General features: G+C 59.5%; 2 protein-coding genes across 3 annotated transcripts; one reads left to right on the plus strand and one right to left on the minus strand.

The window, feature by feature from the left end:
* Window positions 1-1,564: 1,564 nt before the first annotated feature.
* Window positions 1,565-4,938, minus strand: INHA (inhibin subunit alpha). Its single transcript, XM_022567781.3, has 2 exons — window positions 3,912-4,938; window positions 1,565-2,545 (listed from the first exon to the last, which is right to left on the minus strand). The coding sequence occupies exons 1-2, from the start codon at window positions 4,171-4,173 to the stop codon at window positions 1,713-1,715; spliced, it is 1,095 nt and encodes a 364-aa protein (XP_022423489.1). The 5' UTR covers window positions 4,174-4,938; the 3' UTR covers window positions 1,565-1,712.
* OBSL1 (obscurin like cytoskeletal adaptor 1) lies at window positions 4,650-24,238 on the plus strand. Of its 2 annotated transcripts, XM_022567778.3 has the most exons (20): window positions 4,650-6,229; window positions 7,772-8,041; window positions 8,126-8,377; window positions 8,543-8,845; window positions 9,015-9,311; window positions 10,570-10,842; window positions 11,900-12,172; window positions 12,814-13,086; window positions 15,894-16,166; window positions 16,947-17,222; window positions 17,296-17,583; window positions 17,780-18,055; window positions 18,678-18,947; window positions 19,085-19,357; window positions 20,376-20,642; window positions 21,507-21,619; window positions 22,159-22,315; window positions 22,493-22,654; window positions 22,960-23,064; window positions 23,367-24,238. In XM_022567778.3, the coding sequence occupies exons 1-20, from the start codon at window positions 5,218-5,220 to the stop codon at window positions 23,642-23,644; spliced, it is 5,691 nt and encodes a 1,896-aa protein (XP_022423486.1). In that variant the 5' UTR covers window positions 4,650-5,217; the 3' UTR covers window positions 23,645-24,238. The 2 variants fall into 2 exon arrangements, with proteins under 2 accessions (XP_022423486.1, XP_022423485.1); XM_022567777.3 differs by lacking the exons at window positions 15,894-16,166; window positions 16,947-17,222; window positions 17,296-17,583; ... (7 more) ...; window positions 22,960-23,064; window positions 23,367-24,238 and adding an exon at window positions 13,491-13,789 and having other exon boundaries at window positions 4,671-6,229.
* The last annotated feature ends 112 nt before the right edge of the window (window positions 24,239-24,350 follow it).

Raw genomic sequence — 24,350 nt, forward strand, 5'->3', positions numbered from 1 at the left:
AATACAGGGCAGCCCTTTAGAAAGAATACCTTTGGCTTTGTGAAAGTTACTATGTGGCACTCATTTCTCTCACTTTGTATCAGATATGTGAAAACACTTCCCTAGCAACACCCATCTGCTAACTGGCCTAGTAGAGAACCCTGTGGCCCTAGGTAGAGTGTCCCCAGCCCTCAGATGACATCCACATCCCGGGCACAGGGAAAGTCTGGACATCACAGGGTCCTAGATGGCCCCAGCAGGAAGAGGGAGCATCCTAAGCCTAGTAAGAGGATTGAAGATCTCAGGGACAAGCCTCGCTCAGGGCAGGGGTGACCAGGCAAGGGAAGCCAGACAGGGAGAGAGCGGTGCTTAGACGGCCTTGAGGAAAATCTCCCATTCCCACCACTGGCCCAGCCCAACCAGCCCTCTCCCCACTCCCCCGCCTGAGTGGGGAGCCCAGGGGCCCTGAGCATACCAGTTGCAATGCTGGGTGTCGATGAAGGTGCTGGGAGAGACCCAGGCCTGTGAACAGGCGGGTTCCCAACTCCCTAGCAGCAGCATCAACTGAGACCGGGCCTCATGCAGTCGGAGTGGGCTGCCCTGGGGGCTCTGGTGCTGTGAGGAACAATAGCTCACCCAGCTCAGCTCAAGTATCGAGAAGGCATTAGCCTAAGGTGACAGGCTGGGATTCTCCCCCCTCCACACCCCTTCCTGGGGCAGGAACTTACCGGCCCATTCCACACCCCACGGATCTGGATTAGTAGGAGGGAGTCTCGTGTTAGCATAACTACACATTGCAGTTGTGCAGGCAACATCAGAAAGTGCTCTAGAGTTTCGATCTGAGGGACCTGAACATCCCCAACCCGCCCCTACACACACACACACACACACCTTAAAGGGAGACTGGATGGGACCTACTGGCTGAGAGCCAGGACCTAGGGCAGAGCAGGAGGATACTAAGACCAAGGGGAGAAGGAGGAGAGAGAAAGCAGGAAGGCCAGGGAAGCGGGGCCCAGTCAAGGTGGGGCAGAATGGACTGATAGGAGATGCAACGTGAAAAGAAAAGAAAAGGACTCTGTGCACTCTGGGCTCTCAGTGTGGGCACAAGTTCACACAAGAGCAAATGGTTTCTCTGCCTTTCCACCGTCTGACGTTAAGGGCTGAGTTAAGGGATTATGTAAAGATACACAGGGCACATCTATAAATCACCTGACCTTGAGCTAGGCGGCCATCAGCTAGGGCAGAGTGTGGCAAGGAGGGGGCGGTTAGGCCACTTGGGCGTAGGCACTATGAGGTGTGCACAGCAGGCCACCCAACCAACACATCAGGTCCAGCTTGTATGATGGCCAGTTCTGGCTCCAGAGTGGCTGTCCTGAGCTGGGAAGCACCTTTTTGTCATCCCCAAGCATTGTAGCTTCCTACCAGATACACATCCAATTACAGCTGGTAAACCCCACATCTCTGAGGTCAAGTGAGGCTGAGTGACCTGAGATCCCACAATCCCATGCTCCCGGGGCCCAGACCTCACCCCGACACACACAACGTGTCAGAGAAGCCTAAGAATACACACCGAGTCATATGCACTATGCTGTTTATTGTCACGTTACCCGTGGGACAGGGACGGGATAGGGAGGGGAGCCTCCAGGCAGAGAGGTGGAAGGAGCGGGGAGGTGGGAACCCTGCCCTTCCTCCAGGCTGGTAATGGTGGGGACTCGGCCACCAGCAGATCTCCCTTAGATGCAAGCACAGTGCTGCGTGAGCAGGTTGGGCACCATCTCATACTTAAAGGAGTAACCTCCATCCGAGGTGGTGCGGACACGTAGGGGCCTCATGGTCCCTGGGAGAGCAGCGCAGCAGGGCTGGGCCCCTGGCACCAAAGAGAGGGGCTGGACAGGGGTAGGGGGTGCCCCGGGGACTGGCAGGGACAGGTCCGGCGGGGTGGACAGCCCACAGCCCCCATGACAATAGTGGAAGATGAAACTGGGAGGGTGCACGATCCACCGTTCCCAGCCCAGCTCCTGGAAGGAGATGTTGAGGGCCGCTCTGTGGCAGTCGGCATGCGCGGCGGGTTCCTCCGGAGGCCTCTGCAGCAGGCGCAGCGCGGCGGGAGACCAAGGCCAGGGCAGCGGGGGCGTGGAGCGGCGGGCTCTCTCCCCTCCGCTGGGAGGCCTGGCCCGAGTGTGGGCCACCAGGAAGGGGGTGGCCTCGGGCCGCGCTGAGCAGGAACAGAGAGGACAGTGCAGGAGGAGCGCCAGGACGGGATGGGTCAGCAGAGGGAAGGCAGAGGCGGCCAGGTGCAGTACAGCCCAGCGAGGGGGTGCCTGGCCCAGTGACATGGGCACAGCTGTGGGACCCCCGGATGACAGTGCCAGGAGGCCTAGCAGGGGCCCAGAGCTATTGGCGGCTGCTGTCTCCAGCCTGTCCAGTCCCGTGTGGAACCACAGCTGGGCCGACGTCACCTGGCGGCTGCGTGTGTGCTGGGATGGCCGGAACACATATGTAAAGAGGCCCTTCTTGGCCTCCTGGGCCAGCTCTCCGGCAGCTGGCTCGTCCCCGAGGCTGGCACCTGTAGGAGGCAGAGGGAAGGGAGAGAGCAGCCCTGACTGGCAGAACCCGGGACCCTCCTCCTCAGCAGGAGGGATGTGGCTGCCACTCATAAGCTTGCCAAGCGCCCTACTGAGTGCTTTGCCAGAGCAGGACTCTCCTCAGTCTCGGGGGGGGAACTGACAGAGGCTCCCTGTTTGTTATTTCATCATTAAAGGACTACAAAAATACCAGACGTTGTCAACTTCTCTCTGAAGTGGTTTTACCAATTAATATTCCCATCAGCGACGTGTAAGAGGGCCTGCACTTTCTCGCCTCACCAGCGCCTAGAATTGATAGTTATGTTTAAATTTTTGTTCATGTGATACTATGAAATGGTACCTTGAATGCTGTGTACACAAGCGCTCGTTATATTACTCTTTATGTATTTTTATGTGTCAGAAATATTGCATGAGAAAGTCTTTAAAATAATTCCACCTTAAAAAGGCAGGTTAACACCAAGAAGAAGGAGGAGAAGGAGGAGGGGGAGGAGAAAGGATGTAACTCAGAATGAGGACAGTGCTTTCTAAGAAAGTGCAGTTGGCATCCTTACCCTGACAGGTATGTAGATGGCACCAAACGATCATGAACCAGCATGAGCTGAAAAACTGGCAGCTGGGGCTGTACTGTTATGTGGGTTATCCCAATATAAACCTCACAATTGATCCATTTTGCAGATAAGAAAACTGAGGGTTAGAAAGATAAACTGTCATTTAACTACTAAGTAGCCAGGCTGGGATTCTGCCTGATCCCAAAGCCACACTCACTGTGCTGCACGGGGCCCGAAGTGCAGGGAGGCAAGGGATCCTCTCTGAGAGCAAAGCGGGCCAGATTACAAGAAAGTTTAGCCACAGGAGGGCTTTACTCGTTGAGTCAGTGCAACATGGGGAGATGAGGAGAGAACTCAAGAGAAGGCAGACTAGTTTCCCAGCTAATCTTTCTCCTGCATCCCTGATATCTTCTCAAGTCTCAGCTACTTGGGGCTAAAGAAACAGTGTTTGGAGCAGGGAACAAAAGCAAAGATAGAAGGAAAGATGGCAGGAAGGGGCCCATGCCCAGATATCTCTGTCCCTAGAGACCCTTGGCCTCCCAGACGACTATCTCCCAAATGCCTCCTGTGAACCATGCACGCTAGATACACCATCTCACTTAATCCTGAGAGGTAGGCATCATTGCCCTTTTTACAGATGAGGAGACAGAGGCTCAGGAAGGTTCAGTAACTGGTCCATTACTGCAAGGCCAGTTGAGTCGCAGGTCTGGGATTCAAACGCAGACCTGCCTGGCTCCCAAGCCCCTGCAGTACCACACTGTTTACCAAAGTCAAGGTGCCAGCTCCCCACCCTCGTTACCTGTAGCCGGGAAAAGGATGGCCTGGGAGACATCCTCTTCCTCGGGCTCAGAGCCCCTGCGCATGAAGCCCCTCACAGCATGTCTTCGGGGCAGACGCCTGACTCCAGGATTCCCACCTTCCCCAGTCACTGCTGGGGCTCCCAAGGCATCCAGGAACAGGGCCCTCACCTTGGCCAGGACAAGTTCCCGGTCCAGCTCCGGCCCATGGCAGCCATGCCCACCCCGTGGGGCCAGCAGCAAGAGAAGCAGCTGGGGCCACATAGCTCACCTGGCCCTGCCAACGGTGAACCCACACCCTGCCCCGTACCCCTTCTGCCAGGGTCTGCGCAGGGCCTCCCCACTCTGCCCTCCCCATCCCACCACCCGCCCTCTTCTACCCTTCTCACCCCAGTCTTCCCCAGCCCTTCCCACGCCCCGCAGTCCAGTTGCCCCTGCCCATGGCATTGAGACCTCCTATCTCTGACGTAGATGTCTGTGGCCCTGAGCCTTATCTCCCACTCCCGCCAGGAATGTGGGGGAGGGGCTGGCGAGGGCTTTCACCCCAAGTGACCTGACCCACACGTACAACCCCTCCCCGCTACACACACACACACACACACACACACAGTGAGTCACAACCCAGCACCCAGCGCAGAGGTGACACCAGGTGGGACAGGAGCCTGGAAGCTGGGGTCTGCCAGCTCCTAAAGGCGTTCCTTGTCAGGGAGACAGAGCGCGCCAGCCCCTCAGAGCTTCTGGGGCCCCTTTCAACCACGTAGCTGCTGGGCCAGTCCTGGGGGGAAGGGCTGGGGCGGGGGCTGGAACTGGGGCTAGGGCGGGGGCCAGGTGGTCCCGCCTGCTCTAAACTTGGCCTGGAGGAGCCAGTCTGGGCTCTCGTCCTCCAGCTGTGTCATCAGAGAATATTTTGGGGATTGGCAGCTGCAGGCGCCTCTGCCACTCAGGCCCAAGCCTGGCGGGCGGCTGGGGACCTGGCGGCTGGAGGTGGGAGGGAGGAGGGGAAAGAGGCCCTGGCTGTGGGAGGGGGCTGGGAAGACTTGGCTCTCCGGAGCAGGAAGCCAGGCCGCAGGCAGGGGAGTCTGAGGGGCCCCTCTCTGGGGAGGCAAACAGGAAGGACTGCCCCCTGAGCCCTGGGCCCCGGCCCGGGAACCGCCGCCGCCAGAGCTGCAGCTCCGGGCCGAGGGTAAGGAGGGGAACCGGGAGCGGGCGGCCAGGGGAAAGCTCCGCGGGTCCCGGCGCCCGGTCCCCAAACGCGCCCCGCCTCCCGGGCTCCCGCCGCCGCTCTCGGCCTTCCCCCGCGCCGCCGCGATGAAGGCGGGCTTGGGGGACCAGGGGAGCCCCCCGTGCTTCCTGCGTTTCCCGCGGCCCGTGCGGGTGGTAAGTGGCGCCGAGGCCGAGCTCAAGTGCGTGGTGCTGGGGGAGCCGCCGCCCATTGTCGTGTGGGAGAAGGGCGGGCAGCAGCTGGCGGCCTCGGAGCGCCTGAGCTTCCCGGCGGACGGCGCCGAGCACGGCCTGCTGCTGAGTGGCGCGCTGCCCACCGACGCGGGGGTCTACGTGTGCCGCGCCCGCAATGCGGCCGGAGAGGCCTACGCGGCGGCCGCCGTCACCGTGCTGGAGCCGCCGGCCCCCGAGCGCGAGCCCCAGCCTGCCGAACGCCCGCGGCCGCCGCCCGGGGCCGGGGAGGGCGCCCCGGTGTTCCTGACGGGGCCCCGGTCCCAGTGGGTGCTGCGGGGGGCGGAGGTGGTGCTGGAGTGCCAGGTGGGGGGCCTCCCCGCGCCAACGCTGTACTGGGAGAAGGACGGGATGGCGCTGGACGAAGTGTGGGACAGTAGCCACTTCTCCCTCGAACCTGGCCGCGCCGAGGGCCGCCCGGGCGCGAGCCTGGCGCTGCGCATCCTGGCGGCGCGGCTGCCCGACTCCGGCGTCTACGTGTGCCACGCCCGCAACGCGCACGGCCACGCGCGGGCCGGCGCGCTGCTGCAAGTGCAGCAGCCCCCCGAGAGCCCGCCCGAGGACCCGGACGAGGCCCCCAACCCCGTGGTGGAACCGCTCAAGTGCGCGCCCAAGACCTTCTGGGTGAACGAGGGCAAGCACGCCAAGTTCCGCTGCTACGTGATGGGCAAGCCCGAGCCCGAGATCGAATGGCACTGGGAGGGCCACCCGCTGCTCCCTGACCGCCGCCGCCTCATGTACCGCGACCGCGATGGCGGCTTCGTGCTCAAGGTGCTCTACTGCCAGGCCAAGGATCGCGGGCTCTACGTGTGTGCCGCGCGCAACTCGGCGGGCCAGACCCTCAGTGCCGTGCAGCTGCATGTCAAAGGTACCGCGGCGCCCCCGGGCGGCCGGGGCCCTGGGAGGGGCCTCCAGCGCCCTCCCAGACCCTCCTAACTCCAGCCCCACTCAGTGTCCAGAAGACGGTGGGGGGTAAGGGAGGCTAAGTATTAAAATGCCATTTCCCGCCCACCTCGCAACCCCCAGGGATTCGGATTTAGTAGGTCTGCAGGGTACCTACTCCAGGAACTTCTTAGCAAGCTCCCCAAATGATTCTGAGGCAGATGGTGGAAAACCACTCTTAGATAAAGGGCTTTAAGGAATGATTCATGTACAGACCCAGAGGGACCTACAACTCCTGTAGTTCATTGTTTTTCAACCTCTTTGTTATTTCACCAACCTGTCCCCGGATGGAAATCCCATCTGGGGCCCCAATAAATAAGACAGATAAAAGGATCATTTTGTGGGTGTAAACTTCTAAATCCAAATTTATAACATGTACTTATAAAGTCAGTCAGTGAGAACAAGGGGTCTATTTTATTGAATATACACATTTTAACCACACATAACTGGGTCTAGTCTGTGAGCCCTATGGGGAAGGCCTGGTTGCAGGTGTCACATTGAGAAACTCCTGATTCGCACCAAAGGGAGAAAAAAAAAATGCCCCGCAATTTTTGACTATTCTCTCATTAGACTGCTCTCAGGTTTGCAAGAAGAAGAAGGTGAAGGAGAGGAAATTTATATATCAAAGTTGAGTCCCCAACAGTATTTAATAACTGCTTACATTGCTCATAAATAGAAAATTCAGGGAGGGAAAACACCCCAAACTCACACTGGAAGTTAAAGCTCTCCGTAATAGGAGTTCATCACAACTCATGACATTATACCCTCACTAGTTATTACCCAACTTGTTCCCTCAGAGGAAAAAGAGTTGGCAAATCTCCTGAGCCCTGCCTGGCACGCAGTGAAGCATGTGGCACCTGTGCCACAGTGGTGGCCTCTTGGGTACAGTTTGATGTGCACAAACTGGCCGGGCAGGGCTGAACTCTAACCCCCTGAGGAGAGAAAAGCCCAACATGATGGCACAGCTTCCCAGAGCCGCATGACAAGACAGACATGCTTCCCCAGCAGCCCAAGTGAACCCACTGGCCATTTCCATCATCGTGCTTTCTTTTTGTTAAATGCAGTTTTGAAAGCGGTTAAAGTACTTTCAAAATGAAATTCAACTCAGACCTTTGCAGAATTGTGTGTGGTGCCTGTGAAGGGCCCCAGGGAACAATCTGAAAATCACTGATGTGGTCCAAGCCCTTCCATCCCTTTCTCCACTTTACGAGGAAAGAAACTGAGACCCAGGATCATGAAAATGGCCTTGGTCAAGGTGATGTGGCTAGCGAGTGTCCGGGTCAGATGAGAATATGGGTCCCCTGGCTTCCCTTCTGGGGGTTTCTCTGATTCCACAGTGCCTGCTGGCTCTGGGAGAAGAGCAAATGGCCGGAGCTAACGTGGGTTTAGGCAGTAGGTGATGGGAGGAGAGTCTTTCTTCTGGTCGGGCCCTCTCCAGAGCCTTCTCTGGTCTCTCCCTTCTTCATAGAGCCTCGCCTCCGCTTCACGAGGCCCCTGCAGGACGTGGAGGGCCGGGAGCATGGGATTGTGGTGCTGGAGTGTAAAGTCCCCAACTCCCGCATCCCCACGGCCTGGTTCCGCGAGGACCAGCGGCTGCTGCCCTGCCGCAAGTACGAGCAGATCGAGGAGGGCACGGTCCGGCGCCTCATCATCCACAGGCTGAAGGCAGATGACGACGGAGTTTACCTGTGCGAGATGCGCGGCCGGGTGCGCACCGTGGCCAACGTGACAGTCAAAGGTCGGCTGGCCAGTGGGAGGAGGCCGAGACCGAGGCAGGCAGACGCCCAGACCCCGGGCTGACGGACTCCCATCCGTGTCTCAGGGCCCATCCTGAAGCGGCTGCCCCGGAAGCTCGATGTTTTTGAGGGAGAGAACGCGGTGCTGCTGGTGGAGACCCGCGAGGCTGGGGTGGAAGGTCGCTGGAGTCGAGATGGGGAGGACCTGCCGGCCACCTGCCAGAGCAGCTCCGGCCACATGCATGCCCTGGTCCTGCCAGGGGTCACCCGAGAAGATGCTGGCGAGGTCACCTTCAGCCTGGGCAACTCCCGTACCACCACTCTGCTCAGAGTCAAATGTGAGGGCCTGAAAATCCCTAGGCAGCCTCCTCAAGGGCTGGACAGGAGGGTCAGGGCTGGAAGGTGATCAGATGCCACAGTCTGGGTTGGCAAAGTGGACTTAAGGTCAGAGGGCTGTGGGAGGCTGGCACAGGGCTCGGACGCAAACCCTGCCTTTGTCTCAGGCGTCAAGCACAATCCCCCGGGACCCCCAGTGTTGGCAGAAATGTTCAAGGGCCACAAGAACACGGTCCTGCTGACCTGGAAGCCTCCCGAGCCAGCTCCCGAGACCCCCTTCATCTACCGGCTGGAACGGCAGGAGGTGGGCTCAGAAGACTGGATCCAGTGCTTCAGCATTGAGAAAGCTGGGGCCGTGGAGGTGCCGGGAGACTGTGTGCCCTCCGAGGGTGACTACCGCTTCCGCGTCTGCACCGTCAGCGAACACGGCCGCAGCTCCCATGTCGTGTTCCATGGGTCTGCTCACCTCGGTGAGTCGGTCCCGCCAGCCCAGGCTGACAACCGCTGCACCCCAAGTCACACCCTCCCCATCACCTTCCTCCCTTCCCTGGCCCTCAGTCCCTGTCCTGTTATATGCCTTCTACCTGCCAGTCGCCCTCTGCCCCCTGGTTCTGATGGCCGAACTCTGTCCCATCTCAGTGCCCACAGCTCGCCTGGTGGCCGGTCTGGACGACGTGCAGGTATATGACGGGGAAGATGCCGTCTTCTCCCTCGATCTCTCCACCATCATCCAGGGCACCTGGTTCCTTAATGGGGAAGAGCTCAAGAGTAATGAGCCAGAGGGCCAGGTAGAGCCTGGGGCCCTGCGGTACCGGATGGAGCAGAAGGGCCTGCAGCACAGACTCATCCTGCAAGCTGTCAGGCACCAGGACAGCGGGGCCCTGGTTGGCTTCAGCTGCCCGGGTGTGCAGGACTCGGCTGCCCTCACCATCCAAGGTTCGTGCAGGTGGGGACCAGGGTGGGCAGATAGGGTCAAGACACAGAAGTCCCATTAGCAAAATGAGGCAAATGCTATTGCTGCTTCTCACACCTGGGCCAGGAGAGTAAGGGGCATCCATGGTGAGCTAGCTCAGAGGGCTCAGTGATCCCGAAGTTCAGTTTCAACTCGTGTGCAACGTATGGGGGACCCCTGGTTATCCAGCATCATAGCGAAATTCTCTGGGGCACTTTGTGCAGGGTTCTGTCATGTGTGCCATCTCAGAGACACAGACCTCGGCTCCGGGTCCCTGACTGCTTCCTGCCCTATCGCGTAACGGCTGACGCTATCGGAGCAACTTTCTGTGTGCCAGGCACAATCCTACATCGCTTTATATATGTTAATTAGCACAGTCCTCTCAACAGCCCTACAGGATGGGTTCTTTTGTCATCCCGTTTATACAAAGGGGGAGACTGAGGCACAGAGAAGTTCAGTGACTTGCCCAAAGTCACAAAGCTAACGAGTGCTGGTGCTGGATTATGAACCCAGGCGGTCTGGCTTCAGAATCACACTCTGGGGAAAGAGGGAAGGAGAGGGAACGAGGCCTCCCCGAGGACGACAGATCTTGGTGGGGGTCTGAAAGTGCGGGGACCATGCTGGCATATGCCGTTGCACCATTGCTGGAGTTTGTATGGCCAATCAAGGAATTCCTCAGTGCCCAAGTGCAGGGCCTTGAGGTGGTTAGCTGCCAGCATCCCAGGAGGAGGACAAAGTGAGAAATAACCAGCAACCAGAGCAGCGTTTCTAAAATGCAACCCAGGTTCACCAACATCAGAGTCATCTGGAGGCTGGTCTATAACGCAGATTCCCGGGGCCCTGCACGCTTGGGGGAGGAGCCTAAGAACCTGCATTTCCAGCAGGCTCCCTGGGAATTCTTATGCACACTAAAGCCACTGCTCTTAAGAGTTGGTGTGTAAGCCTAAAACTTTTTTTTTTTTCTTTTTTTTGTCTGCGCCATGTGGCATGCGGGATTTTAGTTCCCCGACCAGGGACTGAACCCGTGATCCCTGCATTGGGAGCGTGGAGTCTTAACCACTGGACCACCAGGGAAGTCCCAGCCCAAAACTAATTTTTGAAACCAGCAAATGCATCGATGGCAATCATCCAGCCTGATGTGCCCACCCCCCTACCCTGAGCACATACCCTGGAGTGGGGTGTTTATTGGGGTAGCAGAGCACAACTAGGGTGCCGCACATGACCACACCTCTCCCCAAGCAGAGAGCCCGGTGCACATCCTGAGCCCCCAGGACAAGGTGTCGTTGACCTTCACAACCTCGGAGCGGGTGGTACTGACCTGTGAGCTCTCCCGGGTGGACTTCCCAGCGAGCTGGTACAAGGACGGGCAGAAGGTGGAGGAGAGCGAGTCGCTGGTGGTGAAGATGGATGGGCGCAAACACCGCCTGATCATGCCTGAGGCCCAGGTCCAGGACAGTGGCGAGTTTGAGTGCAGAACGGAAGGGGTCTCAGCCTTCTTCAGCGTCTCCGTCCAAGGTCAGGGACCGTGGCGGCCTGGGCTCCCCCAAGCTGAGGCTGACCCTGGGGGCTGTTTGAACCCTGCCCCCCTGGTCTGCCTGCTTGGGGGTCCCTTCCGAAGGGCCCTAGAGGGCAAGGGGACATGTTTGCAGATCACACTGCCCATGCACCACCCTCCAGCACACTTGGCCCCCATGTAGCCTTTGCTGGTGGGAAAGTGGGGGGGCCTCAATTCAATTAAGGGAAGGGAGGTGGGAGCTAACATTTGTTAGGCACCTACTAGCCAGTTCCTATGCTGTATACTTCAGATGTACACTTGCATTCAGTGCTCACGTCTGTGTGAGGGGCAGTATATCTCCATTCACAGATGAAGCAGCTGAGGTTTAGAGAGGTTATGCAACTTGCTCACGATCACACGGCAGCAAATACCCTAGCTGGGTTCACACCCAGGACTGCCTATCCCACTGCCCCAGGCGGCCAGGGTCAAAAGGAAGTTTTAGGTGCAGTGGTCCAGAGGCTCTCAGAAGCCAGTACATGTCTGGCTGCTTCGGAACCACCCTGGAAGCCATAAGTGCATAGGCTCCCCCAGGCCTCCAGAGCCAGAATATCCAGGACAGAGCCTGGAGATCCACTCTGGGAGAACAACTCAGGAACCACTGATCCAGCTCCATCTTCTCACTTTGAGTGGCCCCATTGCCAGAAGGTCCTCTGGCCCCTGCCTGAATGTACCAGTGATAGGGAGCGCTGCCCCACGGTATCACCACTAAATTGTTCCCACCTCTTTCCCGTCCTGCGATCAGCCCTCCGGGGGCTTCCTTGAAAAAGCAGCAAGTACGGCCCTGATGTGACCTCCTCTCAGCCTAGACAAAGCCCTCTGTGTCCCCAGCCAACCCCCTCTGATCCTCTGGGAACTCACAGAGCCCTCCAGTGCCATGTGATCTGTCACACCTCACCCGCCACGCCCTCAGTCGTCCGTGTCATTGCCCCAGAGCACCCCACCCCAGCCAAGCAGCCAGTGTGCACTCATGTCTCCTGTTTTGGGGTGTCTGTGTGACCCCATCTTTGCTCCCCCCAGAGCCCCCGGTGCACATCCTGGATCCCCGGGAGCACGTGTTTGTGCACGCCATAACCTCCGAGTGCGTCATGCTGACCTGTGAGGTGGACCGGGAGGACGCCCCCGTGCACTGGTATAAGGATGGGCAGGAGGTAGAAGAGAGCGACTTCGTGGTGCTGGAGAACGAGGGGCCCCATCACCGCCTGGTGCTGCCCGCCGCCCAGCCTCCAGATGGGGGCGAGTTCCAGTGCGTCGCTGGGGACGAGCGCGCCTACTTCACCGTGACCATCACAGGTGGGGCTCCAGGCAGTCCACAGGAGGGGGATGGTGTGCCCTGCCCCTGCCTGGGCAGCTGGTACACTCCTGGGCCACTGTTCCCAGCCCCTGCTTCCCTTCCCCTAGCTTTCTCCCCAAACCATGCTCTGCACCCTGAGGTTCAGTCACCCGCAGAAAAGGCACTGTCATAAACACACCAGTCACAGCTACATCAGTCAAAGGAAAGCCTGCCTTCTCTGTTCTGAAGATCCTCCAAGGGGAGCTTTAGGGGTGGCAGTGCTACCACAGGGCAGGGTCTAGGGTGGGTGTGCCCAGGCACTAGAGGGGTCAGAAGGTCTGAGGCCTGCAGGAGACCCCAGCTCCATCTGGGCACCCAACCCTCCTCTCCCCAGTCCTACCCTTCGTATTGTCCCTGTCCCAACCCAGAGAATGTAAAGAGTTTCTACAGCCGAGGCTGGCACCACAGTCCCCACTGTGCCACCGTGCCCCAACTGTGACTGACTGTCCGAGCAGCTGTGAGCCATGGTCCGAGGGAAGACCCTCTTCTTCAACACACAGCCCACCTTCCAGGAGTAGGGAACAGGCGTGGATCAGGTGGGGCAGCCAGGCACCTCGGCCCCAGCCCCTGACGCCTGGCCACAGCTGTCCCTGTCCTCCAGATGTCTCCTCGTGGATCGTGTACCCCAGCGGCAAGGTGTATGTGGCAGCCGTGCGCCTGGAGCGTGTGGTGCTGACCTGCGAGCTCTGCCGGCCCTGGGCCGAGGTGCGCTGGACCAAGGATGGCGAAGAGGTGGTGGAGAGTCCTGCACTGCTCCTGCAGAAGGAGGATGCCGTCCGCCGCCTGGTGCTGCCCGCCGTCCAGCTGGAGGACTCGGGCGAGTACTTGTGTGAAATCGATGACGAGTCTGCCTCTTTCACCGTCACTGTCACAGGTGTGGGCCCACCCCAGCTGCCTGCAGTCACCAGAGGACAGTCCTGAGCCCTTGCGGGAGCTGGCCACATAGCCCCTAGCTAGCATGTGGGGGAGGGGGAGGGGGGCTGCAGGTGCATGGACCGGGGGGCCCTGCCCGGAAGACCCCAGGGTCTGTGTTCGAATAAGCAGGCTCCTCCCCGGCGCCCAAGGCCAGGAATAGCTATCCTCCACCGGCTCGTTTACTGAGCACTTTCTATGTGTTAGGTACTGGGCCAGGTGCTGCAGGTCACTGGTGCGTATTGCAGACGTGGTCCCTTCTCCCAGCTGCCAGAGAGCTGGGGAGGCAGCCGTTAACCAGGGGTCGCAAACGGGCAGTCCCTAGGGCCCCATACAGCCCACAGATATGTTTTGTTTGGCCTGCAGAGTCTTACCAAAGTCAGGACAGTTCAAATAACAACCCGGAGTTATGCGTCCTCTTGAAAAAGCCGAAGACCCGGCGCCTCTGGTCCCGCTTCCCCCCTTGGCGACGAACAGCTGGCGCTGAGTAGCAGCTGCCCCTGTAACACGGGGCCCACATTCCTCTGTCCCACCCTACCCGCTGTTCCTTTTTGCTCCCCCCAGACCACTTCAGCCACTGACCTTACCTTACCTGGCCCCCGTGGGCATTTGAGTTTGCGACCCCTGTGTTTAACCAATAAACACGCAAATAAATGTACAGCGACACCTCGTGACAAGTGCTGTGAGGGGTGAGGTCTCAAGAGAGCAGGAGGTCAGGGAGGGCCTCGGGGAAAGTCGGTCGCCGTGCCACCCGGGGTGGGCTCCGGACGCCCACTCAGCAGCTCACAGACGCACGCGCGCACGTCCCTCCGGGAGTGCACAAACTGGCAGGAGAGCCGGGCACATTAGAGGGTCTCAGAGTGAGGGTTGCTGGGTGTCGTGATAGGGTACAGTGGGTACCCAAAGCTGGGGGCTGCTGACCTGGTTGGCAGGCAGGAAGTGCCTTCAAAGTGGCCATTTGGAGCAGCGGCTGAGTTAGCTAAGTGGGGGTCAGGGTTTGGGCTGAAGGTGGGGGGAGAATGTTCAAATCGGGAAAGCACAAGATGACTCTGGAAGTGACGGTTCAGTGCCAGAAACGTTGGGACTGCAGCCCACAGCGCCAATCCCAGCGTGTGTGAGGGGGATGGGGAGGGTGGGACCTAGGCAGCTCTGGGCGGCACAGAAGAACCCACTGGCTGCACTGGAGCGACCATCCTGATGCTGGCATCATCTGGTTACCCTGCCCTGTCCCTGCCCTGCCCTAGGAACAATGCTTCAGCCTAGGCTTGAGCTACTTAGGGCCCCCCGACTCCCTGCACCCCAGAAGCACACAAGTCACAAAGCCAAAGAGGCCTTTCTGCACATATTCTGTCCCGCAGTGAACCCCTTCAACCTCTCCCGCCCCAACCCCTGGCCAGACATAATGGCCGCAGACACACACATTCCAGCTCATAACTGGCCTCCCTGCAAAACACCAGATTCTTCGTGAGGGGCTCACACAACACACCTTGTGTGGACCAGGAGAATCAAGTCTGATGCCAAGCTGTGGGCCACAGCTGTGCAGGCACCCCAGCCCCATGGCTGCACCCCATTCTCACTCCACTGCCTCCATCACCTCCCCCACTACTCAGGCAGCCGCACTCTGCAATCTACTGGTGGTGCTGGGCCTCAGAGAACCAGCCTGCATCCTGTAGACTCTTAGAATAAGCCCAGTGAGGGAGGAGGCGGAGGCAAGGGCTCAGTGTGCACTGGTGGGCACATCTGCCCTTACACGCCTCTGCAAAGACCTAGACCAGGAAGCTAGCAGTTCCCCAGCCCAGCCACAAGGGGGCCAAATGCTAAAGGAACACGAAAGTGTCCTGGAGACTTGATTCTGGGAGACCTCCAAGGTACGTGAAAGCACCGGCAGGCCCAGGCTCAGTGCACCGGTCACCACTAATATTGCCATGGCTCCTTTCTGTGAAAGACTGACCACTCCAGAGCAGCTGGGGATGAACTCCTAGAAACAGCGTTTAATATCCCTGGGGAAATCTTAGGTGTTGACAACTCATGCACAGATGCAAAATTCATTACTGAGTTTCCTGCAAGCCTTGGCTTGGAGTCCTTACCACTGCTTGCAGAGTCTGACCCTCCCTTTATCAGATGGTAGTTCTTCCTCCTGCCCTCGAGTAGGTATAGCCAGCTATGACCATAAGGAAGTTGCTTAATCACACCATGTCTCAGTTGCCTCATCTGGGAAATGGGTATAAAATAATACCTACTCCTTAGGATTGCTACGAGGGTGTAAAGTGCTTATGACTGTTCCTGGAACTCTAGCAAGCTGTATATAAGTACTTGCTATTACAAATCCAACCATCCCTTATCCACAGTTCTGAAATTAAAAAAAAAAAACTGCTCAAAATCAAAAGGCTTTTTGTAAGTTTGGTATTAAAAGTCATTTCAGTAAAATCTGAACTTAACTCTGTGAAGCTATTTGTACTTTTTAAGTAGCCTGCTTAGGGTGAATCTATATGTTACACTGCAGAAATGTTAATGTGATTGATTATGGGGGGACCACAGTGGGGGCTGAGGGCGGTAGGTGATGTATGATGAACGCACCATTTCTGGAATCGGAAGCATTGTGGATTCTGTAGCACTTCTGGCCCCAGGGATTTCAGAGAACAGATTTCGGACCTATTATTATCCTTATTACTCTTACGATTGTGGGTGACCGGGACTTCATGCTGCCAGATGGCTCCAGGGAGACTGACGGTGAGTTTGTGACAGGCTGTGGTTGTCCCCACTCTACAGAACCCCCGGTGCGCATCATATACCCCCGGGACGAGGTGACCTTGGTCGCCGTGAGCTTGGAGTGTGTGGTGCTGATGTGTGAGCTGTCGCGGGAGGACGCCCCCGTGCGCTGGTACAAGGACGGGCTGGAGGTGGAGGAGAGTGAGGCCCTGGTGCTGGAGAGTGATGGGCCCCGCCGCCGCCTGGTGCTGCCTGCTGCCCAGCCCGAGGACGGGGGCGAGTTCGTGTGCGACGCTGGAGACGACTCAGCCTTCTTCACTGTCACCGTCACAGGTGGGCAGTCTCTGGGACACCCTGGGGAGGAAAAGAGGCAGGAGGCTGAGGGACAGACACCCAACCCTCCCAGTTCTTGCACCTTCAGGATCCCTGACTGCTGCACACGGCTCTCCCCTTGTCCAGCCTTCCCCCTCCCCCAGCCTCCTCATTCTCGGCCATTAGAGAGCTCTGACTTGCCCAGATCATACCAGGACAATGACCAGAGACCTGGCGGAGAGAGCCCAGCAACCAGGAGCACTTACTCATTCACTTACTCAACAAATGCTGATGTGCTCAGCACTGTTTTGAAGGCTGAGGGACACAGCAGTGAGCCAAGGAGAGAAAACCTGTCTTTGTGGAGCTTGCCTTCTCGTGAGAGTGGACAGACAGCAAATAAGGAAAATAGACGGGTTTTCGGGTGGTGATCGGAGGCAGAGCAGGCAAAGGGGATAGGAAGTGCGGGTGGGGTAGGGAGGGATGTGCATTGGGGTCAGATAGATGTGGCTGTGAGTGTGGGTCTACCTCTTATTTTCCCGTGTGACCTAGAGCAAGTCAGTTCTCTATAAAGAGGCTTCAGGTCCTCATCTGTAAAGTGAAGCCAACAATAGGGAATGTCAGGAGTAGCTCAGCAAAGAGCTGCAGTGCGCTTAGCACACACCTGGCACACGGTGAGTGCCCACGGATTGTAGGTGGCACCGTTCCCAAGAGCCGCACTGCAAAGGGCTGAGGATCTAGTGGGGAGGCAGGTAGAGGCCTGCTGGCCGAGCCCACTCTCCCCTCTCTCTATCCACCCACCAGCCACTCCAGAGAGGATTTTGCATCCGGCGGCCCGCTCCCTGGACCTGCAGTTCGGGGTTCCAGGGCGCGTGGAGCTGCGCTGCGAGGTGGCCCCGGCTGGGTCCCAGGTGCGCTGGTACAAGGATGGGCTGGAGGTGGAAGCATCAGATGCCCTGCAGCTGGGTGCCAAGGGGCCCACTCGCACCCTGACCCTGCCCCACGCCCAGCCTGAGGACGCCGGGGAGTATGTGTGTGAGACTCGTGATGAAGCCGTCACCTTCAACGTCAGCCTGGCTGGTGGGTGCTCCCGGCCAGCCAAGGTGCGGGAGGTGGGAGCATCACAGAGCTGATACCTCTCCTCTCTGTCCAGAGCCCCCAGTCCAGTTCCTTGCCCCAGAGGCAGCCCCCAGCCCGCTCTGCGTGGCCCCCGGGGAGCCGCTGGTGCTGAGCTGTGAACTGTCCCGGGCTGGCGCCCTCGTCTTCTGGAGCCACAACGGGAGGCCGGTGCAGGAGGGTGAGGGCCTGGAGCTCCAAGCCGAGGGCCCCCGCCGTATCCTCTGCATCCGGGCTGCAGACCCGGTCCACGCAGGCCTCTACACCTGCCAGGCAGGGGCAGCCCCGGGGGCGCCCAGCCTCAGCTTCACCGTCCAAGTGGCTGGTGAGTATAGCCCGGGCAGGAAGCCTGAGAGTCGCACCCCGAAACCCATGAGTCTCCCCCTTCTCTAGCACACCTGGCCCACCCCCTGCCCCACTGCTTTCGGTCCCTTTCCCTGTCTTGCCTCCCACTGCCCTCCTCCCAGCCCACGAGCCACTCCCTCCCTCCCTCCTGGTGACCTCCGGCTCTGAGCCCACAGAGCCCCCCGTGCGGGTGGTGGACCCCGAGGCAGCCCAGACAAGGGTTCGCAGCACCCCAGGCGGGGACCTGGAGCTGGTGGTGCACCTCTCCGGGCCGGGAGGCCCTGTGCGCTGGTACAAGGACGGGGAGCGCCTGGCAAGCCAGGGGCGGGTGCAGCTGGAGCAGGACGGGGCGAGGCAGGTGCTGCGGGTGCAGAGGGCCCGGAGCAGGGACGCCGGGGAGTACCTGTGTGACACGCCCCAGGACAGCCGCATCTTCCTCGTCAGCGTGGAAGGTAACAGTGCACCACTCACGCCTCAAGGGCCACACGCCCGAACCACTCTGGGCCCCCGCGCCCCGACCCCACCTCTCTGCCTCTGGCTCCAACCCATGCATGCGTGACTATTCCTGGGATGAGGGCTCAGGGCTCCCTTTTCCAGGAACCCTCAAATAATAGGAGGGGCACGGACCAGTGGTTAAAAGCAGGGCTCTGGAGTCAGTGCCACCCACACCAGTTTCCAATCTGGATTCTGCTTCCCAGTAGTTGTGTGACACTGGCAACTTACTTAAACTCTCTGAGCCCCAGCTCCAAAGTGGAGGGATAATGCTTGTCCTATAGGGCTGTTGTGACAGTTAAATGAGATAAATTGGGTCCATAGTAAATGACCTACTATTACTAGGGAGTCAGAGAGGTGGGTGCCAGGCCAGCATTGGGCGGAGGTGGCTAGGAATAGCAGGGCGTTGACGTCTTGTCCTTTGAAACACCTCATGGCTGACACACAGTAGGTCCTCAGGAAGGTTCTGTTCAATAACTGGAGGATGAGGGCCTGTTACTGGAGGTGAGGGGATGCAAAGGGGATGAGGAGGAGGGAGGCGGAAAGACCCAGCCTACCTCACTGCCTGACCCCACCCCCCAGAACCACCGCCAGTGAAGCTGGTCTCAGAGCTGACACCACTCACTGTCCACGAGGGTGATGATGCCACGTTCCGGTGTGAAGTCTCCCCACCGGACGCCGACATCACTTGGCTGCACAATGGGGCCATTGTCACCCCAGGGCCCCAGCTAGAGATGGCCCAGAATGGGTCAAGCCGCATATTGACCGTGCGAGGCTGCCAGCTCGAGGACGCGGGGACCGTGACTGCCCAAGCAGGGGGCACATCCACAAGTGCCCGGCTCCACGTTCGAGGTTTGGTCCTGATGGAGACACAGTAGTCTTGTTCCTGAACCTATTCTCCCAGCCCCGGCCATGACAGGGGACAGATCCCTGAGAGGGAGCAGGGGGTCAGCCCACCAGGCTCCACGGCCCCCTCTCTTTCTCCCCAGAGACGGAGCTGCTGTTCCTGCGGCGGCTGCAGGACGTGCGGGCAGAGGAAGGCCAGGACGTGTGCCTCGAAGTAGAGACAGGCCGAGTGGGTGCGGCAGGGGCCGTGCGCTGGGTGCGAGGTGGGGCACCCCTACCACCCGACTCCCGCCTGTCCACGGCCCAGGATGGCCACGTCTACCGCCTCTTCATCCACGGCGTCGTACTAGCCGACCAGGGCACCTACGGCTGCGAGAGCCACCACGATCGCACCCTGGCCAGGCTCAGCGTGAAGCGTGAGTGCCCCGTCCTCTCCTAACACATCGCCCACCCCGTGGCATAGTCTCTCCTGGCTGGCCCAAGGCCCCTCAGACCCCCACCAAAGTGCCCCTCGCCACAAGGCAAGTCAGCCCTGGCTGACCCCCAGGAGTGTGACCTGAAGCAGCCTGCCCAAAGCAAAACTCTTCTTTTTCTAATGTTTTCTATTTACCTTAGAAGTCCATGTGGATTTTGCATTCCATTTCGTATGTCCAAGTTGGCTTTGCTATAAACGTAAATATTATACTCCAGAAAGACTTGCCGTGTTTATCCTTCAGTCACCTGCCCCAGGATACATGGGCCCAGCTGAGAAGTAGGGATGGGTGGCAAATGGCACCCACACCCCCAAGATGGAGCCCTCTATTAACTGTGTGACCTCATGCAAATTACTTAACCTCTCTGAGCCAAGTTTTCTTTAAAAAGGGTCTTTGGGAACATTGATTGGGATAATATGAGAAATACCCACAGAGAGCTTGGTAAATGGTTGTTGGTGATGTGTATACTCTTCTAATTTATTTCATTCATTTAATCACAATAAACCCATGTCTCAATGCTATTTACCTTGTATAGCTGGAGAAACTGAGGCCCAGAGAGGTCAAGCAATTTGCCAGAGGTTACACAGCACACAAACTATGTGGCAGGGTCCAGTCCTGGTGTGTCTGACTTCAAATTCTGTACTTCTTCCAGTGTCACAGCACCCCTCACCCAAACTCCTCACCCCCCTAACCACACATCACCCCCTTCATGTATCTCCTCTCCTAACCCTAGTAAGCCCCTCTCTCCACCCAAGTCTGAATGGTTCTGCTCCCTTCTTCCTGCACCCTGGCTCTGAACTTAGTTCTATAAGGCCTTACAAGGTTGGGTGTTAGGGGTGGTGCCGGCAGAGCCAAGGTGTGTGTGGCGGGCGAGCTGGGGGGGAGGTGGGGAGGGGGGCCCGAAAGCCCCGCCCAGATTTGGAGCCCTCATCCTCCCTCTTCCCCCATCTCCTCCCACTAGCAAGGCAGCTAAGGGTGCTGCGGCCTCTGGAGGATGTGACCGTCATCGAGGGGGGCAGCGCCACCTTCCGGCTGGAGCTGTCCCAGGAGGATGTGACCGGAGAGTGGGCCCGGGGTGGAGTCCGGCTGCAGCCGGGGACCACGTGCCAAATTCACGCAGAGGGCCACGCTCACTGCCTGGTACTCAGTGGCCTGGGCCTGGCCGACTCGGGCTGCATCTCCTTCACTGCGGATGCCCTGCGCTGTGCAGCCAGACTCACTGTGAGAGGTGCGGCCTCTGGAACCGCTGCCTGCCTGCTGACCGCTCTGGGTGTGATTCTACCGATCCCACTACCTGTGTGGCCCCCACTGACCCTGTCCCAGTGTGGCCCTCACTGACCTCCCTGCCAGAGTTTGACTCCCCTGACCCTTTGGCCATGTGTGGCCCCAGGGAGTGCCCTGCCTGAGTGTGTCTCCACCAACCCCCCCCCCCCGTCCCAGTGGACCACTGACTGTGCTGCTGTGAGGTGCTTGTGCCGGTGTGGTGTCTGTCTGCCTGACGATGGCCCTGCTGGCCACTCTGAGTGTGAGCCCACCGACCACGCCTGCCTGCTGCAGCCCCCTCTGCCTGTCTGAGTGTGCCCCTCTCACCACCCAAGTCCCAACAATCCACTGACTATGCCAAAGGGTGACTCCATTGGCAACTCTGTTTCAGTGTCCCCCATTTTTGTTTGCAGCCCTGGTCTGTTCCCCACCGACCACATCTGCTCTAGGGTTCCCCCATTGCTCCTGTGAGCCCATGGTGTCCCCCACTGGCCAGTGTCTCCTGTCCATTCCAGCCAGTGTGGCCCCCACTGACCACGTTTGCCTATGGGTAGCTCCACTGGCATCTCTGCTCCAGTTTCCACTATGCCCCTCTAGCCCCAGCATGTCCCCCCCACTGACCACCTTAAATGTGACCAACCCCCAGCAGGCCATTCCTACCCTGTTGACCCCTCTGATACCGCTGTGTCCCCCACTGACCAGCATCCCCTTTGGACCACTTTGTCCCAGCATGCGCTCCACTCACTGGTGGCCTCTGTTGATCACCTTGTCTAAATGTGCCCACCAGTGACCCCTTGTGCCCAATGTATCTGCCTTCTCCCACTCCCAGAGGCCCCAGTGACCATTGTGCGGGGGCCACAGGACCTAGAAGTGACCGAGGGTGACACAGCTACTTTCGAGTGTGAACTTTCCCAGGCCTTGGCTGATGTCACCTGGGAGAAGGTCAGAGCCCAGCCCCAGCCCAGCCCACCTCGGCATCATAACATCAATAACAACCTCCAACAGAAATAACTAATACTCACTGAGCCATGCGCCTGGCACTGTGCTAAGATTTACTCTACATTTAATCCTCTAAACCTTACAGCAGCCCTATGAGGCAGGTCTTATTATCTCCATGTTATCTATAAGGAGACTGATGCGCCGTGGGGTGAAGTATTGCCCAGGGGCAGACGTAGAGCCCATATTTGAATCCAGGTTTCCTGGTCCAGAATCCACACGCGTGGCTGGTATGAGCAGTACATGACTCTAGGCTTCCCGCGCCCGTGGCTCCCTTCTCAGCCCTAACGTCCCCAAAGGGTGACACCTTCCCAATGAGACTCCTGGCGAGGTCCTGGAAGGCGCAGGACGGCCCTGCTCCACAGCATAAACGTGCCTCGAAACCGCTTGGCATAAACAGAGGGCGCGGCCGCCTACGAGAAGGGCAGGGGCCGTCTGTGCCCAGACGAGCTTTCACCGCGACCCTTTGCAACTCCCGACCCCAGGACGGGCAACCGCTCACCCCCAGCCCTCGGCTCAGACTCCAGGCCCTCGGCACCCGCCGCCTTCTCCAGCTGCGGCGCTGCGGTCCCTTGGACGCCGGGACCTACAGCTGCGTGGTGGGGATGGCCCGAGCCGGGCCCGTCCACCTGGTGGTTCGCGGTGGGTACCGGGCGCTGCCCGGGCGGGGCACTGCTGTGGGTGCGGGGTCTGCGGGCCGGACTTGCCCCGTAGTCCTGCTCTGGGGCGTCTAAGGAGGGGAGCGGGGGGCGGGGGCGGGGCAGGGTACCGCCCCCTCCGTTCCGCCCCGCCCACCTCACGGCCCCGGCTCCGCCCCAGAGCGCAAGGTGTCTGTCCTCTCCGACCTTCTGTCGGTGTGCGCCCGCGAAGGCGACGGAGCCACGTTCGAGTGCACCGTGTCGGAGGTCGAGCCAACCGGGAGCTGGGAGCTCGGAGGCCGCCCGCTGAGACCCGGAGGCCGCGTCCGCATCCGACAGGAAGGTCTGACCGACTTTCTACCCGCTCTGGCCCCTCGCTGCTCCGCCCTACCAGGATAAGTCCCACCTCCAGGTCAAATGGGCCCCGCCCCACGGCCCAAGGAGCAGTCTCTCGATCTCTCCCTGGCCCCCAGCTCTGAGCCCTCGGTCCTGGACCTCCCCTCTTACCCCTCGGCATCTCAATTGCGCCCCGCCCAGCGCACATTTACCGCGTCCGAACCGACCCGGGGACCTACTCTGGCCCCACCCTCATCCCCGAACCCTCCCCAGAGGCGGCTCCGGCCTCGCTAGCGCCCCCTTCACCCCCAGGGAAGAAACACATTCTGGTGCTGAGCGTGCTGCGCGCGGAGGACACTGGTGAGGTCCGCTTCCAGGCGGGACCCGCCCAGTCCGTGGCTCAGCTGGAGGTGGAGGGTAAGCAACTGGGGCATGGACCACCTGGAGTGAACACTGTCTACCCCTGGAACTGGCAAGCTGGCGTCTGGTCCGAGGAACCCCTACCTTCCCCACCCCTTCCTCCCAGGGCTCTCCGGGGGCGGATCACAGAGAGCAGTGTATTTCCTGGGGAGCAGGAGACTTTGGGTTGAGGGTAGAGAGAAACAGGGTGGTGGCATAGAGGTCTAAGACCAGGAGTGGAGGCCACAGCGGGAGGGAAGATGCGTCTCTCCTCCTGGGACCCAGCGTGTCCCTATTAAGCCCTCATCCTCCACCCCCAGCATTGCCTCTCCAGATATGCCGCCGCCCCCCTCGCGAGAAGACAGTTCTGGTCGGCCGCCGGGCGGTGCTGGAGGTGACTGTGTGCCGCTCGGGGGGCCAAGTGTGCTGGTTGCGGGAGGGGGTCGCGCTGTGCCCGGGAGACAAGTACGAGCTGCGCAGTCATGGCCACACCCACAGCCTGGTCATCCATGACGTGCGACCTGAGGACCAGGGCACCTACTGCTGCCAGGCCGGCCAGGACAGCGCCCACACACGGCTGCTGGTAGAGGGTGAGTAAAGCCGACGGGGCAGAGGTCAGAAAGGCAGGCCGGCTGGCCAGGGGTCTCCTAGGAGCTGGTGGGCTGAGACACACCTCCTGCAGGTTTTCCAAGACTTGGGACGGCAAGCTGGTTCTGAGATGTGTTGGAGGTGGGGAATGGGGAGGTGGGAGATCACAGCCAGGGCTGAGGAGAGGAGGGAGTCCCGTGTTCTCAACAGGAACCACTTGGTTCTGTTTCCACCTTTCTACACCCCTTCCTGTCCGAGCTTCTCCTTACTCCCTCCTGCCTCTGGACCATGTTCGTCTCTCCTGAATGCCCCATTTGTACCCAAGTTCCTCTCCTTCCCACCTACCAGCCCCTGGTCTGTGCCCCCCGCCTGTCCCTCACCCTCTCCTGCTCTCTGCCCAGCTGGCTTCTGCCCATCTCAGCAAGCTGCACTCCGCCTGGGCAGAGGGCTTCTGCTAGTCCCATTTCTTTCCTCTTCCACTTAGGAGGTGCCCCCCTCTCCACCTGAACTCCTGTGTTCCCTTCAGGTGCCTACCTTTCCCCACCTCTGACTGGCCACCCTCACTTTCCTGCCCCCACAGACAGCCCTGACAGAGGCCTAGAAAGGGTGGTTCAGAGGGTGAGGGCCCAGCTCTTGCTGTGTGGGTGCCCAGGCTCTGCCAGGGGAGAGGAGTGTGGTGCCCACTGTCTCCCCAGCCCCACTCGCAGTCATTCCTC

Source organism: Delphinapterus leucas, chromosome 8, assembly GCF_059928025.1.
Source record: "Delphinapterus leucas isolate spDelLeu-1000000601 "Yukka" chromosome 8, BTC_Dleu_Yukka2, whole genome shotgun sequence".
Lineage (NCBI taxonomy): Eukaryota > Metazoa > Chordata > Mammalia > Artiodactyla > Monodontidae > Delphinapterus > Delphinapterus leucas.